Source organism: Leptodactylus fuscus, chromosome 7 (genome assembly GCF_031893055.1).
Source record: "Leptodactylus fuscus isolate aLepFus1 chromosome 7, aLepFus1.hap2, whole genome shotgun sequence".
Taxonomy (NCBI): domain Eukaryota; kingdom Metazoa; phylum Chordata; class Amphibia; order Anura; family Leptodactylidae; genus Leptodactylus; species Leptodactylus fuscus.
The window spans coordinates 26,377,853-26,393,204 of NC_134271.1; the positions used below are offsets into that span (position 1 = coordinate 26,377,853).

The 15,352-nt window shown below is 44.5% G+C and overlaps 1 protein-coding gene across 1 annotated transcript; it reads right to left on the minus strand.

Moving 5' to 3' along the window:
• Nucleotides 1-2,376: 2,376 nt before the first annotated feature.
• LOC142213193 (solute carrier family 22 member 20-like) lies at nucleotides 2,377-13,309 on the minus strand. The gene is made up of 10 exons (XM_075281441.1): nucleotides 12,868-13,309; nucleotides 11,424-11,527; nucleotides 10,720-10,874; nucleotides 10,472-10,640; nucleotides 10,263-10,386; nucleotides 9,171-9,286; nucleotides 8,807-9,021; nucleotides 8,589-8,697; nucleotides 6,916-7,119; nucleotides 2,377-2,479 (listed from the first exon to the last, which is right to left on the minus strand). Exons 1-10 carry the CDS (start codon nucleotides 13,240-13,242, stop codon nucleotides 2,398-2,400), a joined length of 1,653 nt encoding a protein of 550 aa, XP_075137542.1. The 5' UTR covers nucleotides 13,243-13,309; the 3' UTR covers nucleotides 2,377-2,397.
• Between the last annotated feature and the right edge of the window lie 2,043 nt (nucleotides 13,310-15,352).

Below are 15,352 nucleotides of genomic sequence, written 5' to 3' on the forward strand. Positions count from 1 at the left end.
TTTCCAGGGTCTTAGGGTAACCTAACTTTCAATGGTCTCAAAATAACCTAAAGCTCCAACTCTTCCAAGATGGAATCAAATGTTCAGCACTCACGATCTCCAATATGAGGCTATATGTGTTATAGACTATTATGTACACAGAAATATCCCATACTCGAGAACAATGAAACCAATATGGATGCTACTAGGTTATTCTAGGGGTATGCAGCATGGCACGATATGCTTAAGCCTCAAGAAATTCTTACACAATTATGACTTTATATGGGACAAGATATTTGATAATACACAATTTCCTTAGTTTTATTGAATCTGTTGGTTCCAGTACAGATAGTTTTTATAAATTTAGGCCATATTGAACTATATGCTACAAACCGTATATAGCAATATATACAAATGTAATATTAATGTGACATACTTACTGAGGTAACATGAAAACTACATGTAAATATTAATACCTGAATTGTCCTCCTATGTGTAGTCTTGTCATATTCTATTCAGACATGTCAGCCAAGGTGACCACCTCTAAGGGCGGCTGTTTTTTAGAGTCCATAGGGGGCTGTCACTCAGCCGATCGCAGATCTTGTGTATCTTCATTGTTGTGACTTACATCCTACCGACTGGCGTGTTTAAGTGTCGGAATAATCCTGGCCGTTCTCTAGTTTTGGCATTATATTTATGAGCCAGGATGTACAGGATGAGCAATTGTATATGGCCCTCTTAGAAAAGTTCTGCAGCACATTGGTAAGATGCAAGAAATAGCGCTGGGTCTGAACAGCGATCTAATAAAACTTGAGCTACTATGAAATTGACCTTCCTAATAACCGGCTCATGCTTATGTTTAGGTGTCTGGCTGGAATTCACAATGTACAGGTTATGTATAGTATCTATGTACTGGTGCAGTGTGAGGGGGAGGCGAGCATTATTTCCTCAGTGCAATATGTTTTAAATAAAAGTACTTATTTTTTACAATTTAGGTTGTCTGTCTGGTTTCTTATCTCTTTATGATCAATTTCATTACTTTATTTGGGATACGGAACTGAATCTTCTGTAGATACGTAAAGTAGGCAGTTGGTGCACTGAGGGCGGTCCTTCAGTTCACTGGAGCACTACGTTTGCCACTCGGACTCCTGCCTATGCTACCCCATGCAATGAGAGTTGGTCCTCCCACTGCTATGACATCACCTATCCTACTTGAACAGCAGGAGTGGTGCTCCAGGGAACTGAAGGCCCGCCCCCAGTGCACCAACATTGTACTAACAACCCATACAACAGCATATAAATGAGTTAGAAGAGATTTTGGTGGTGGCAGACTCCCTTTTACATCCACACACTTGGGAGGTATTTTCTATTGTGCCTAAAAATGTACTAAGCTCCATTGGGCGCCATATGACGAGGTGTTCTTGTATCTTCAATATGGTGCTACATAGATCATTCATAGATACATTGTCACTGAAATTCTGTTAATGTTATGGGCATAACCAAATCTTCACAGGCCCTGGTTCAACAGCTCAGCTTGGACCCCCATTCACAACTTCTTTTCACAACCACCAGCCATGTTCCATCTGTACATTTTAGAAGCATTTACATTTGCCTCTCCTCTATCTAAACCTAGAACAATATGAAGGATTGTTCATAATCTGTCTGTACGCATGAGCTTCCCATCTCCTGTCGGTACCCCCCACATAGTAATGATGTCCTCCTTTGTGCCACAGCTTCCCTCTTTGACTATATGTTGCTGACCAACTGCTAATGTACAATGAAAGGTTTAATTGTCTCCTTTCTGACAGTGGAAGTTTGTGCATTATAGATGTTCTCGCTCCGGAAGACCAGAGGGCAGGAGTCAAAAGTGTACCACACACAGACTGTCCGCCATCAAAGAAGTTATCCAGTCCTAGTATGTTGAGGGCAACCATTGGCCGCCCCCAACCCGACCCGGCTTCAGACCGCAGATCTCTTAGTTATACCAATAGTTGATTTCTAAATAGAATATATTTGGAGCAAATCCCACATGAGAAGTGAGAATATGCATGATACATATCCACGTAACTGAATGCCAATATTGCCCTGCTCAGATTTGAGCCGTGAACACAAGGTAACATGACAATGATGGAACCTTTCAGTCAATTTTAATTCAACCAATAGTCTCTGCATACCATTACATACACCTATAATACAATATAATTCACATAACAAATATGTAATAAGAATATTAATAATAATACTGGATAAATCTAGATACTTCCACCAGGCTCAGTTCAAAGTCTTCAATTTTTCCCATGGACGGTCCATGTACTTGGTGAGGCAGTTTCCTCTGACATAACAACTCCATGTGATTTTCACCATTGATGGAATAAGAATAGAATATCTTCCCACTTGGGTTCACACTATATATAGTTTTTATGAGATTTCCTTTACATGGACCTTATGAATCCACTGTTCATTCTCTGATTCTTCTGACTCTAATGTACCATCTCTGTACCTGAGGATTTAGGAGATCCTGTAAGTGCACGTTCTTTACAACAAAATGAATGGCAATTTCTATATTCCTGTTTATTCTTGCCCTAAATAGCCGGATGTTTGATCATTCATTCATTCATTCATTCATTTTGGAAAAAATTGGGAAGAAGGGGAAACTTATCAATGGCATAAGAAAAGCTGCTAATTCTGGGGCCTAGTTTAATGGGAGTAAATGGAGCCCCCTCCCCCATGGACCAACAGGTTTATCTAACATTCACGCTAAAAATTGTCACAAATTAGAACACCAATTTTTTGCCTCTTAATAAATTTTGGGCATTGTTCTCCTGTGAGATTATTAATTCCCCCTAAGGTTTTATAATTGTACAGTATATATTACTATAGGTATCGTCACTGCCAATATTAGTCATTGCATATTGCTAATATAAACCACCAGTGAAGGTCTGGCCACCATAACCTATCATACCTAGAACTTAGCACATTCAGAGGCAGTATGGGGGACATTATAGAGCAGTACTGCAGATAAAGAGACACCGCGCTTACTAGAGATGAGCGAACACTAAAATGTTCGAGGTTCGAAATTCGATTCGAACAGCCGCTCACTGTTCGAGTGTTCGAATGGGTTTCGAACCCCATTATAGTCTATGGGGAACATAAACTCGTTAAGGGGGAAACCCAAATTCGTGTCTGGAGGGTCACCAAGTCCACTATGACACCCCAGGAAATGATACCAACACCCTGGAATGACACTGGGACAGCAGGGGAAGCATGTCTGGGGGCATAAAAGTCACTTTATTTCATGGAAATCCCTGTCAGTTTGCGATTTTCGCAAGCTAACTTTTCCCCATAGAAATGCATTGGCCAGTGCTGATTGGCCAGAGTACGGAACTCGACCAATCAGCGCTGGCTCTGCTGGAGGAGGCGGAGTCTAAGATCGCTCCACACCAGTCTCCATTCAGGTCCGACCTTAGACTCCGCCTCCTCCGGCAGAGCCAGCGCTGATTGGCCGAAGGCTGGCCAATGCATTCCTATGCGAATGCAGACTTAGCAGTGCTGAGTCAGTTTTGCTCAACTACACATCTGATGCACACTCGGCACTGCTACATCAGATGTAGCAATCTGATGTAGCAGAGCCGAGGGTGCACTAGAACCCCTGTGCAAACTCAGTTCACGCTAATAGAATGCATTGGCCAGCGCTGATTGGCCAATGCATTCTATTAGCCCGATGAAGTAGAGCTGAATGTGTGTGCTAAGCACACACATTCAGCACTGCTTCATCACGCCAATACAATGCATTAGCCAGTGCTGATTGGCCAGAGTACGGAATTCGGCCAATCAGCGCTGGCCAATGCATTCTATTAGCCCGATGAAGTAGAGCTGAATGTGTGTGCTAAGCACACACATTCAGCACTGCTTCATCACGCCAATACAATGCATTAGCCAGTGCTGATTGGCCAGAGTACGGAATTCGGCCAATCAGCGCTGGCTCTGCTGGAGGAGGCGGAGTCTAAGATCGCTCCACACCAGTCTCCATTCAGGTCCGACCTTAGACTCCGCCTCCTCCGGCAGAGCCAGCGCTGATTGGCCGAAGGCTGGCCAATGCATTCCTATGCGAATGCAGACTTAGCAGTGCTGAGTCAGTTTTGCTCAACTACACATCTGATGCACACTCGGCACTGCTACATCAGATGTAGCAATCTGATGTAGCAGAGCCGAGGGTGCACTAGAACCCCTGTGCAAACTCAGTTCACGCTAATAGAATGCATTGGCCAGCGCTGATTGGCCAATGCATTCTATTAGCCCGATGAAGTAGAGCTGAATGTGTGTGCTAAGCACACTCATTCAGCACTGCTTCATCACGCCAATACAATGCATTAGCCAGTGCTGATTGGCCAGAGTACGGAATTCGGCCAATCAGCGCTGGCTCTGCTGGAGGAGGCGGAGTCTAAGGTCAGACCTGAATGGAGACTGGTGTGGAGCGATCTTAGACTCCGCCTCCTCCAGCAGAGCCAGCGCTGATTGGCCGAATTCCGTACTCTGGCCAATCAGCACTGGCTAATGCATTGTATTGGCGTGATGAAGCAGTGCTGAATGTGTGTGCTTAGCACACACATTCAGCTCTACTTCATCGGGCTAATAGAATGCATTGGCCAGCGCTGATTGGCCGAATTCCGTACTCTGGCCAATCAGCACTGGCTAATGCATTGTATTGGCGTGATGAAGCAGTGCTGAATGAGTGTGCTTAGCACACACATTCAGCTCTACTTCATCAGGCTAATAGAATACATTGGCCAATCAGCGCTGGCCAATGCATTCTATTAGCTTGATGAAGCAGAGTGTGCACAAGGGTTCAAGCGCACCCTCGGCTCTGATGTAGCAGAGCCGAGGCTGCACAAGGGTTCAAGCGCACCCTCGGCTCTGATGTAGGAGAGCCGAGGGTGCACTTGAACCCTTGTGCACCCTCAGCTCTGCTACATCAGAGCCGAGGGTGCGCTTGAACCCTTGTGCACACTCTGCTTCATCAAGCTAATAGAATGCATTGGCCAGCGCTGATTGGCCAATGTATTCTATTAGCCTGATGAAGTAGAGCTGAATGTGTGTGCTAAGCACACACATTCAGCTCTACTTCATCGGGCTAATAGAATGCATTGGCCAGCGCTGATTGGCCAGAGTACGGAACTCGACCAATCAGCGCTGGCTCTGCTGGAGGAGGCGGAGTCTAAGATCGCTCCACACCAGTCTCCATTCAGGTCCGACCTTAGACTCCGCCTCCTCCAGCAGAGCCAGCGCTGATTGGCTGAATTCCGTACTCTGGCCAATCAGCACTGGCTAATGCATTGTATTGGCGTGATGAAGCAGTGCTGAATGTGTGTGCTTAGCACACACATTCAGCTCTACTTCATCGGGCTAATAGAATGCATTGGCCAATCAGCGCTGGCCAATGCATTCTATTAGCGTGAACTGAGTTTGCACAGGGGTTCTAGTGCACCCTCGGCTCTGCTACATCAGATTGCTACATCTGATGTAGCAGTGCCGAGTGTGCATCAGATGTGTAGTTGAGCAAAACTGACTCAGCACTGCTAAGTCTCTGCATTCGCATAGGAATGCATTGGCCAGCCTTCGGCCAATCAGCGCTGGCTCTGCCGGAGGAGGCGGAGTCTAAGGTCGGACCTGAATGGAGACTGGTGTGGAGCGATCTTAGACTCCGCCTCCTCCAGCAGAACCAGCGCTGATTGGTCGAGTTCCGTACTCTGGCCAATCAGCGCTGGCCAATGCATTCTATTAGCCCGATGAAGTAGAGCTGAATGTGTGTGCTTAGCACACACATTCAGCTCTACTTCATCAGGCTGATAGAATACATTGGCCAATCAGCGCTGGCCAATGCATTCTATTAGCTTGATGAAGCAGAGTGTGCACAAGGGTTCAAGCGCACCCTCGGCTCTGATGTAGCAGAGCTGAGGGTGCACAAGGGTTCAAGTGCACCCTCGGCTCTCCTACATCAGAGCCGAGGGTGCGCTTGAACCCTTGTGCAGCCTCGGCTCTGCTACATCAGAGCCGAGGGTGCGCTTGAACCCTTGTGCACACTCTGCTTCATCAAGCTAATAGAATGCATTGTCCAGCACTGATTGGCCAGAGTACGGAATTCGGCCAATCAGCGCTGGCCAATGCATCCCTATGGGAAAAAGTTTATCTCACAAAAATCACAATTACACACCCGATAGAGCCCCAAAAAGTTATTTTTAATAACATTCCCCCCTAAATAAAGGTTATCCCTAGCTATCCCTGCCTGTACAGCTATCCCTGTCTCATAGTCACAAAGTTCACATTCTCATATGACCCGGATTTGAAATCCACTATTCGTCTAAAATGGAGGTCACCTGATTTCGGCAGCCAATGACTTTTTCCAATTTTTTTCAATGCCCCCAGTGTCGTAGTTCCTGTCCCACCTCCCCTGCGCTGTTATTGGTGCAAAAAAGGCGCCAGGGAAGGTGGGAGGGGAATCAAATTTTGGCGCACTTTACCACGTGGTGTTCGATTCGATTCGAACATGGCGAACACCCTGATATCCGATCGAACATGTGTTCGATAGAACACTGTTCGCTCATCTCTAGCGCTTACTATTAGGCACATACAGATACAAATGGACCATGCCATATGTAGAGTAAGGCCTCCTGCACATGACTGTAGTGGATTTCCTGTCTGCAAATACCGATCTGCAAAAAAAACATGTCTGCAATCACAGAGCTTATAGGAGTCCCTACACTGGTCTGTTTCACAAATGCGTCCAAAAATAGGACATGCTTCATAACTTGCGCTCCTTGAATATGGCAGGGGATACAACCACAAAAATTGCGGTCATGTGTCTGGGTCCAAACAAATGAAACTATGGTCGTGTGCATGAGGCCTAAGTGTGTGAAGGCAGATGAGTGTACTTCTTACCTGTCCTCCACCTCATTGATGGTATCTAGTAATGAAGAGTCTTTGGTTTCTAGCAGAAAGCAGGAGAAGAATCCGGCTATTATGGGAGTGATTCCGAAGATCATGGGAAGGATCGTCTCTGAAAAATCCCCCGTTAAATGCAAAATAGATGCCACGGCAGAGCCCAGGCGGGCATTCATAGCACTAAAGCCCATGCCGGTTTGCCTGAATAAGACAAAGGGAAATAATACCTTCATTAGTATGTGGGCACTTAAAGGGAGAGTATCACCAGACACAGCATATCAGCCCAACCCTGCAGATAGATAGGTTATATCACCAGACCCAGCATATCAACCCAGCCCTTCAGATAGATAGGTTATATCACCAGACCCATCATATCTACCCAACCCTGCAGATAGGTTATATCACCAGACCCAGCATATCAGCCCAGCCCTGCAGATAGATAGGTTATCATCACCAGACCCAGAATATCAACATAACCCTGCAGATAGATAGGTTATATAACCAGACCCAGAATATCAACCCAGCCCTGCCACTAGATAGGTTAGGTTTGATCATCAAAATGTAAGCAGCAAGAACCTCATATTCATGTATCCTTATATACAGTAGGTATTTGCAGTAATGCTCTTGGTGCGAGCAGAGGGATGTGGCAACTTTTTGTATTTGTTTTTTGCAATTGAGTTCTGGTGACAGACTCCCTATAAAGTGGATGTTCAGTGGTGTTACTTTGTTCATTTTTATGGAAATTTATGGCAACTCTGTGTTACCATATGCCTTCATTGAAGGGGTGCAGTGGCATAACCAAAGTCTTGTGGCCCCGATGAAATCTTTTGTCTGGGCCCCCCAACTCATGCGTACAGCAAATTGTTGATAGTGATGGTTACTGGTGCTAAGGAGTTTAGTCATCCTTAATCTGAGTTCACAGAGTTTTTTGGACTGGATTTTGATGTGGAAACCACCTTAGAATCTGGCTCCAAAAAACGCCTCCCACGGCTAGCCACGACTGGATGCTGGTGCAGTTTTTTGGAGCCAGATTATGAGGCAGATTCCTCGTCTAAATCCAGTTAAAAAAAACTCCATGTGAACTCAGCTTTAGTGTGGTTCGGGGAATCTGTGGGTCTCCTTGGCTTATGGACCAGATGAAATCTGCAATTTCAATACTGATGCCAGTGCTTATGGGCCCCCTAAGGCTCCTGGGCCCGGTGCGGCTGCACCCCTTCAAGTTACACCCCATGATGGGATGTATCCCAGCACAGCCTGACAATGTTATATCATGTTGAGACAGCACCCAACTGGTAACACCCAGCTGCCATTTTTTTCATAACTTCTAAGGGGAATAACAGAGGAGTCCGACATCAACAGGTGCCACAAAATTCTTGGTCGTATCCATGTATTTGTTTTTGCAATTGAGTTCTGGTGACAGACTCCGTATAAAGTGATTGTTCACTGGTGTTACTCTGTTCATTTTTCAGGAAATTTACGGCAACTCTGTGTTAACATATGCCTCAAGACAACAGATGTCACCAATAAGATGGTTAGAGAAAATCTCTAAAATTTGGCCAAATTTTAATTGTTTATATTTGCAAAATTTTTTATTTTAATTGTCTACAAATATAAATATGATTATGTTCATGGGAAATCCTTGGACAATGAAAAAATCATTGCAAACCCACCTTATCTCTGTAGGGTACAGCTCTCCAGTGTACAGATACATGCATGTAATAGAAGAGGCCAGGAAGGCCTTCCCAGTCACCGCGAGGACTGTACACAACAACTGCATTTCTGCAAGACAACAGCAAACTATCAAAATCTGGCAACAAAATAGTGTATGTGGCAAGTGCAAGGCAATGGCCACCTAACCATTATTGGAAGGAAGTAACAGGTACTTTACCTTGAGGCATGAATCCATAAGATAATACCATTACTCCAGCCAGAAATAGGGACACAAACTGCATGACTCTTCTCCCGACAAACGTCATCATCATCATCACCATCAGCTTCGCCGTCATTTCTACTCCTCCAAATAGTGCCTGGGCCAGGAAAACATTGAGTCCAAACTTCTGCAGGTCCATGCTAAGCCCATAGTAGGCAAAATTACTCGAAAACCTATTGGTTAAAAAAAAAGGATTTACCTCTAATTATATTCACCATTAGCAAGCCAACAATATTCAGCATTTTCCAATATAGTCATTGGTAATAGTAGACGGGCACTGGATTGGAGAACTAGTCATCATGGAGGAACAGCGTCAACTTACCAAACTAGAACCAGACAGAGGGACATGCGTCTCATAGCAGGAGTGCGAACAAGGTCAAACACGGAGTGCGAGGATCTGATAACAAGAATATCTTTTTGCATCTCGGAGCAAAGAATCTGTGGGAAGAACATGGTGAAGGTGAAAGAAGTGTAGAAGGATCATTGCACCCCATGCCTATCATGAAGATCAGGACACAATTGTTTGACACTATTGTAGAAAATGGGAAACTCAGATGTTTTGGCTGGCTAGGTATCATGTAGTTGGGTGGTGGGAGACCATCAACAATCCACTTTCGGCCACAGTATTTAGGACTTGGCCAGTGAGCTGGATCATTGTCCCAGGTTAAGGGACGCCTCGCTGCAGGACTGTAACTAAAACCACTGGATAGTACTTGGTTTTGGTACCAGTTACTTTGTTTTCCACAGTAGATAGTACTCCCTTCTACTGCTATTGAGAGATGACCGCTTACTCCCAGATACCCCAAGCTCCCTCAGATGACACATGGTAGTGAGAATTCTCTCTGACAAATCACTAATCCATAGTCTTTGGACACCCCTTTTGGGATCACCTAAGCTTGCCCTGGACCAATTTGTTTTTTTTCCCCAAAAACTACTGCAAATGACCTGGAACCAAGTGAGCCAAAGTGGTACGAAAAGGTATCCAAAAACTGCTTATCTTATTGGTTGTCACTATAGACAGCTACATGAAGCGAGTAGTTTCTGCAGTAGAAAGCAAACCACATGGTACCCTATCAAAATGAGGTCAAGACAGATGCGTAACGTGAAGGGATGCAGTCACACCAGGGCCCAGGAGCCTTAGGGGACCCATAAGCACTGGCATCAGTATTGAGATTGCAGCCTCTACCTGGTCCAAAAACCAAAGAGACTCAGAGATTATCCTAACCACACTAAGGTGGATTAAACTCCTTAGCACCCGTAACCATCACTATCAAGAATTCGCTGTAGGGATGAGATAGGGGGCCCTGGACAAAAGATTGCACCGGGGCCCACAAGACTTATGCATAAGCCTTATAGGTGACTGTTCTAGTTATACATACGACTGTGGTACTTGTATGACATATGCATATCTTACCTCTGTTGTCAGTTTCTCTCCTTCTCTCCATCTTCCATTGACTCGAGCAGCCATTTTTAGGTGTTTCAGAGCCTTATAAGGGTTGCCCCGAAGAATTAGCCAACGAGCAGATTCAGGCAGCCACCTGAGTCAGAAGACAGGAGATGGGTATGGTAAGATGGACAAATATCCCATCCTTACATAGGTACTAGTAAAGAATTAGGGCTTACCAGGAGTAGATGAAGAACAAGAAGAATGGGGCAGAAACAGCAAACTGAAGTTGTCTCCAATCTCGGATCACGTATGCCATAGCAGCCAAAACTATCTGTCCCAAGGAGTAGGAAAAGCCAAAAAAATTCCCAGCCAGTGTCCGGCCATGCTTGGGCATCCATTCTAAGACTGAAAAACAAAAGCCCTGTCAATAAAACATGTATTTTGGTCCATAAAAGTGTGAATTATTGTCCCTGAGGATACTTACTTAAGGAAATGCTGTTGACAGAAATGGCAGAGGACGCAACGCCACAAAGGAAGCGGAAGGCACAATAGCCATCATAGGTAGGTAAAAATGCAGCACAGCTCCCAGCTATTCCCATCTGAAGGTAAGACCACGTGAGGATCTCCATTCTGCCAAGTCTAGGAATTAGAGAAACAGGTCACCATGATAGACGGGTATTGTGAAAACCAAGACATTGACTGAGCCGCACATCTGTGGGTGCACCAAGAACATCGTCACGTAACATAGAACATCTCTTATCATCATACGCATATCCTATAGTGGGAGTCAGACCCTAAATAGACCCAGGTACTGACACAATGTTAGGCTGTAGGAGAAGACAACTCCATCTACAGGTGGCTATGGAGCCAATGATTTCTACTATTGACTATTTTTAATGGATTCTTTTGAAAATATCCTATTAGATATCATTGAGGTTATGTGCCTAAAGGGGCATTCTAGTCGAAAATAATTTTTTACCTATCCACTGAATAGTTGGTTTGGGGTACATTGGTGGGTGTCTGATCACTGTGCTTGGTTTCCATCAGTGCCATAGACGTGAATGGAGCAGCAGAATTCATGTTCAACCACCCTAAACCTATATGTGTGGTGGGTAACTGGAAATGAGTTACCCCACTACAAAAGAGTTACCCCATATAGTTACCCCACTAACGGGATTTTGAACTTACTTGTCAGCAAGACTGCCAAAGACAAGTGCCCCCAAAAGTACGCCGGTCATATAGATGGAGCGAGCTACTTGTCTCCAAGGATGTTGGTTGCAAACTAAATTCCACTGCAAGATAAAAGGAGATATTATTTAGATCACAAAATTTTCACTTTTCTTATCTGGATCTTTCTTATGCTAAGGTTTCTTGTGGCCATTGTACTTGTTGCTGTCCCTATTTTCAGTATGTTCTAATGTAATAGTGATTTGTTACAATATGGCTCTAGTCATAGTAAGGAGACGTCTGCCTTCCATCATTCCTTCCTTCATTTCACATTGTTATATTTCTCATCCGTATTCCAGGACGTATAGCAAGGATAGGACTTCTTGTACCATGGAAGAGTTCATCATGGCCTACACACATTTCTAACACCACCACGTTATCCTCAATGGTTTCAAGGCCTACCTTGGAAGTTAGACCTTATCTTCACCCATATCATGTATGTAATGACTCTCAGTTCCTTACACACTGGATTTATGTTAAATACATGTAAGGCTACATTCAGACAACTGGGGTGCAAAACTGTCCATTTTTCATAGTCATCTTGTACCCGAGAGGACACCATTATCCCAAATATCCCTAATACATTGTGAAAACGGGCAAAAATGGGCCTATATTGTGACGATCCATGACAATGGACCACCAAAATAATGGTCATGTGAATATCCCCCTTCAAAGACATTGGAATTAGGTCAACATGACCCGGCCTTTATTCACGTGTCATGTGTGAATGTAGCTTAAGGCCGTGTTCACATGTTCAGGTTCTCAAATACAGTTTCTAAATCCAAAACCTGGAGTGGATTGAAAAAACATGACCATCAGTTCTTTTATGGTTCACACCTGAACAAACACATCCTACTGACACACAATACTGGTTTATATGTATATAGGTTCTATATCGGTATATTATATACACCACCATTCTCCTTCATACATTGACTAACCAATAAATATCAAAGAATAAATTCATGATATGAGATTTGTGTAGTCACTGTTAACCGACATCACTGAGGCTGGCCATATACATCTAAGTCTAAAGTTGACCAAAAAGGACAATCCCTACCAAAACCATCAATAGTTTTAGCCAACCATGTTTGGAAGGATTCGGTCATGCTTACTTGTCTCATCCAGTCTATCAATGACCATGTCACTGAACATGTATAGCCAGGTGGAAGGACCATAAAGCCCAATATGGACCAAAGCCTGACCAATGGATGTTCAACTAACAATTTACTTCTATTCATGGCCACCTTACTAAACTAGTGGTCAAAAGACCAAACCTGATGCAAAATGGATCCTACAAAAATAGGATAAAACCTATGAAATAAGGCAAATGATTCTAAAATTTGGATTATGCCCTTGATACTATCACTATATACACAGATAAAGTACAAGTGAAGGTATTTACCTCACTAACAATGGTGGAGGAGAAGACGCTCCGGTCATAGGTCCAGCCTTCTTTGCAATATTCTGTATTCTTTCCTTCAGATGGTTTCTTGGTTGAGTTCAATAACAAATCTCTGGCCTTTTGGTACTGGACACATCTCCAGGGTTTGTGTTCTTGGTCCAGTGAAGAGAAATGTGCCATAAAATGTGTCCGACTTTGATTATTGAGGTGACTTGTGGCCGGAGGTTTGCAGTAATGTTCAGGCACGGCACCTGTAAAGTTCTGGAGAAGATTATGGCAGGATAACATGGCCACTGGTATCAGTAACAGTATGGTGTGTAGTATCTGAAAACAGCCAACTCCACCTAAAGACTCAAGGACATCGTTGAAAGCCATGTGGATGCCATAAAAGTCTTATCACGTAGGTGGTAAATGAATGGGCTTCCAAGTCTAGGAGGACTTCACCAAGTTCTATTTTGACGTCTACAGGTGTTTCTCCTCCATGTCCTTCTTTGTAATAGACTTGTGATGTGATGTTTCTTAGTAATGTTGCTTCTCTCTTCTGATTTACATATGTACATTTGTCCCGCCCCATTGACCCCTCCCCTCATACTCATTGTTCTTTTACATCTCTATGGATTGTCTTCATGCTGTCTCAACTTCTTTCCAATAGCTTCTATTGTTACGTTCCTCCTCGGTATCACACGATGTCCTCCAGGATTATGAAATGGCAAATTATGGATCTGATGAACAAAGAGTTAAGTCAGAGAACTCATTGGCTTGTGGACAAAAGGAAGCAAGTGTCTGCCATTAGAAAAGCATCCATGCCAAATCTGTGGGATCTCTAGTTTTCTGGTATGTGAGTGTTAACCCTTAAACATGTGCAGGGACGGACGATTAATTGGATGCCAGCTATACAAGTATACAAAGAAGAGGGGTTCAAAATGTCTTCCCCACCAACTATCCTGTTGGACAGAAGAAGGTGAAGTTAAAGTGGTTTTCCAACAGTGAACTCCATTCTTAGGATCACTTATTAATGGGGACCCCACAGATCACCTTTAAATCTCTGCTTTTTCTATACTGAAAAGTCCAGGAGGCGGATCTATAGGTGATTGACAGACTCCCCTGTATGGCTTTGTATAAGAGATAGTTGTCAATCACTGATAGCTCTGCCTCCTGGATTTCTCAATATACAAAGAGCAGAGATTTCAATAGATAAATGACAAGTTATATTGATTCTTTTACCATCAACCTACTGTATTCTTCTGACAATAAGACATCTGACTAGAAGATGTGGCTCAAGTTTATGCAAGAAAATATTGGAAAAAATACATATGTGGAACACTAATGAGCATTATACTATGTGGGGGGCTCTAATAGGACATTATACCTGCATGTGGGGCACTTGTAGGACATTATACTGTATGGAGGCAGTAAAGATGGAGACGGGCCGAGAGCGGGAGACTAAGGGGAGGACCCACATGACGTGGGAATGGATGGACTGAAGCTCATTGGTGGTTTCAAGTGGTAAGTATCCACTAAAATTTTTGGTTGCGAGGGGGCGGGCTTTATAAGAAAAAGCCCGCAAAGATTAACGGCCGTTGCTGTGGGACATTGAAGAAACAGGAAGCTCCCACCCCCCCCTTTGGTTTAGCAGTTCAGGGGTGAGCGGGTTTTTGGGGGGTTTGGAAAGGGATTGTTGTTGGGCGGGGGTTAGCTTGCTGTCATGGCAGCATAGGTGGGGGGTCCTCAGAGTTGGGAAGGAAATATCTGTTACTATGGTTGGGGGGGAGCTCTGAATCTCTGGATTTGTGAGGAACAGATTTTTGGGCTGGCCTGGGATGATGGGATCTTAAAGAGGACCTTTGATGGGTTTGGGGCACAGGCAGTTCTATATACTGCTGGAAAGCAGGCAGTGCACTGAATTCAGTGCACTTTCGGCTTTCCCGATCTGTGCCCCGGGTAAAGAGCTATTGGTACCGATACCGTAGCGCTTTACAGTCAGAAGGGCGTTCCTGACAGTCTGTCAGGAGCGTCCTTCTCCACAGCAGCGCCTATAGCGCTGTACTGTGTGAGCAGGGAGGGACACCCCCTCCCTCTGCTCACAGTGCTCGTCCATAGATGAGTATTATCAGGAGGGGAGGGGGCGTTCCTCCCCGCTCACACTGTACAGTGCGATAGGCGCTGCTGTGGAGAAAGACGTTCCTGATAGACTGTCAAGAACGCCCTTCTGCTACGGTACCAGCACTGCTAGCTCTTTACCCGGGACACAGATCGGGAAAGCTGACAGTGTGCTGAATTCAGCGTACTGTCGGCTTTCCAGCAGTATATAGAACTGCCTGTGCCCAAACCCATGAAAGGTCCTCTTTAATTATAGGTCCATGTTACACCAAGGTATGGTGTTTTCCTGCCTCCGAGCTGGGGTCTACAGCTGGAGGTAACTTAAAGGGGGAATTTAATAGGCCAGTGGTGTTGGCTCGGAGGACCTACTTAGTCATGACTTTAT

Excerpts from the sequence above, each read along its gene's own strand:
- LOC142213193 (XM_075281441.1), bottom strand. The coding sequence starts at position 13,242 with ATGGCTTTCAACGATGTCCTTGAGTCTTTAGGTGGAGTTGGCTGTTTT. Across the intron at positions 10,641-10,719 it reads TGTCAACAGCATTTCCTTAA|TCTTAGAATGGATGCCCAAG; the intron begins GTAAGTATCCTC and ends TTTGTTTTTCAG. Across the intron at positions 10,387-10,471 it reads TTGTTCTTCATCTACTCCTG|GTGGCTGCCTGAATCTGCTC; the intron begins GTAAGCCCTAAT and ends CTTCTGACTCAG.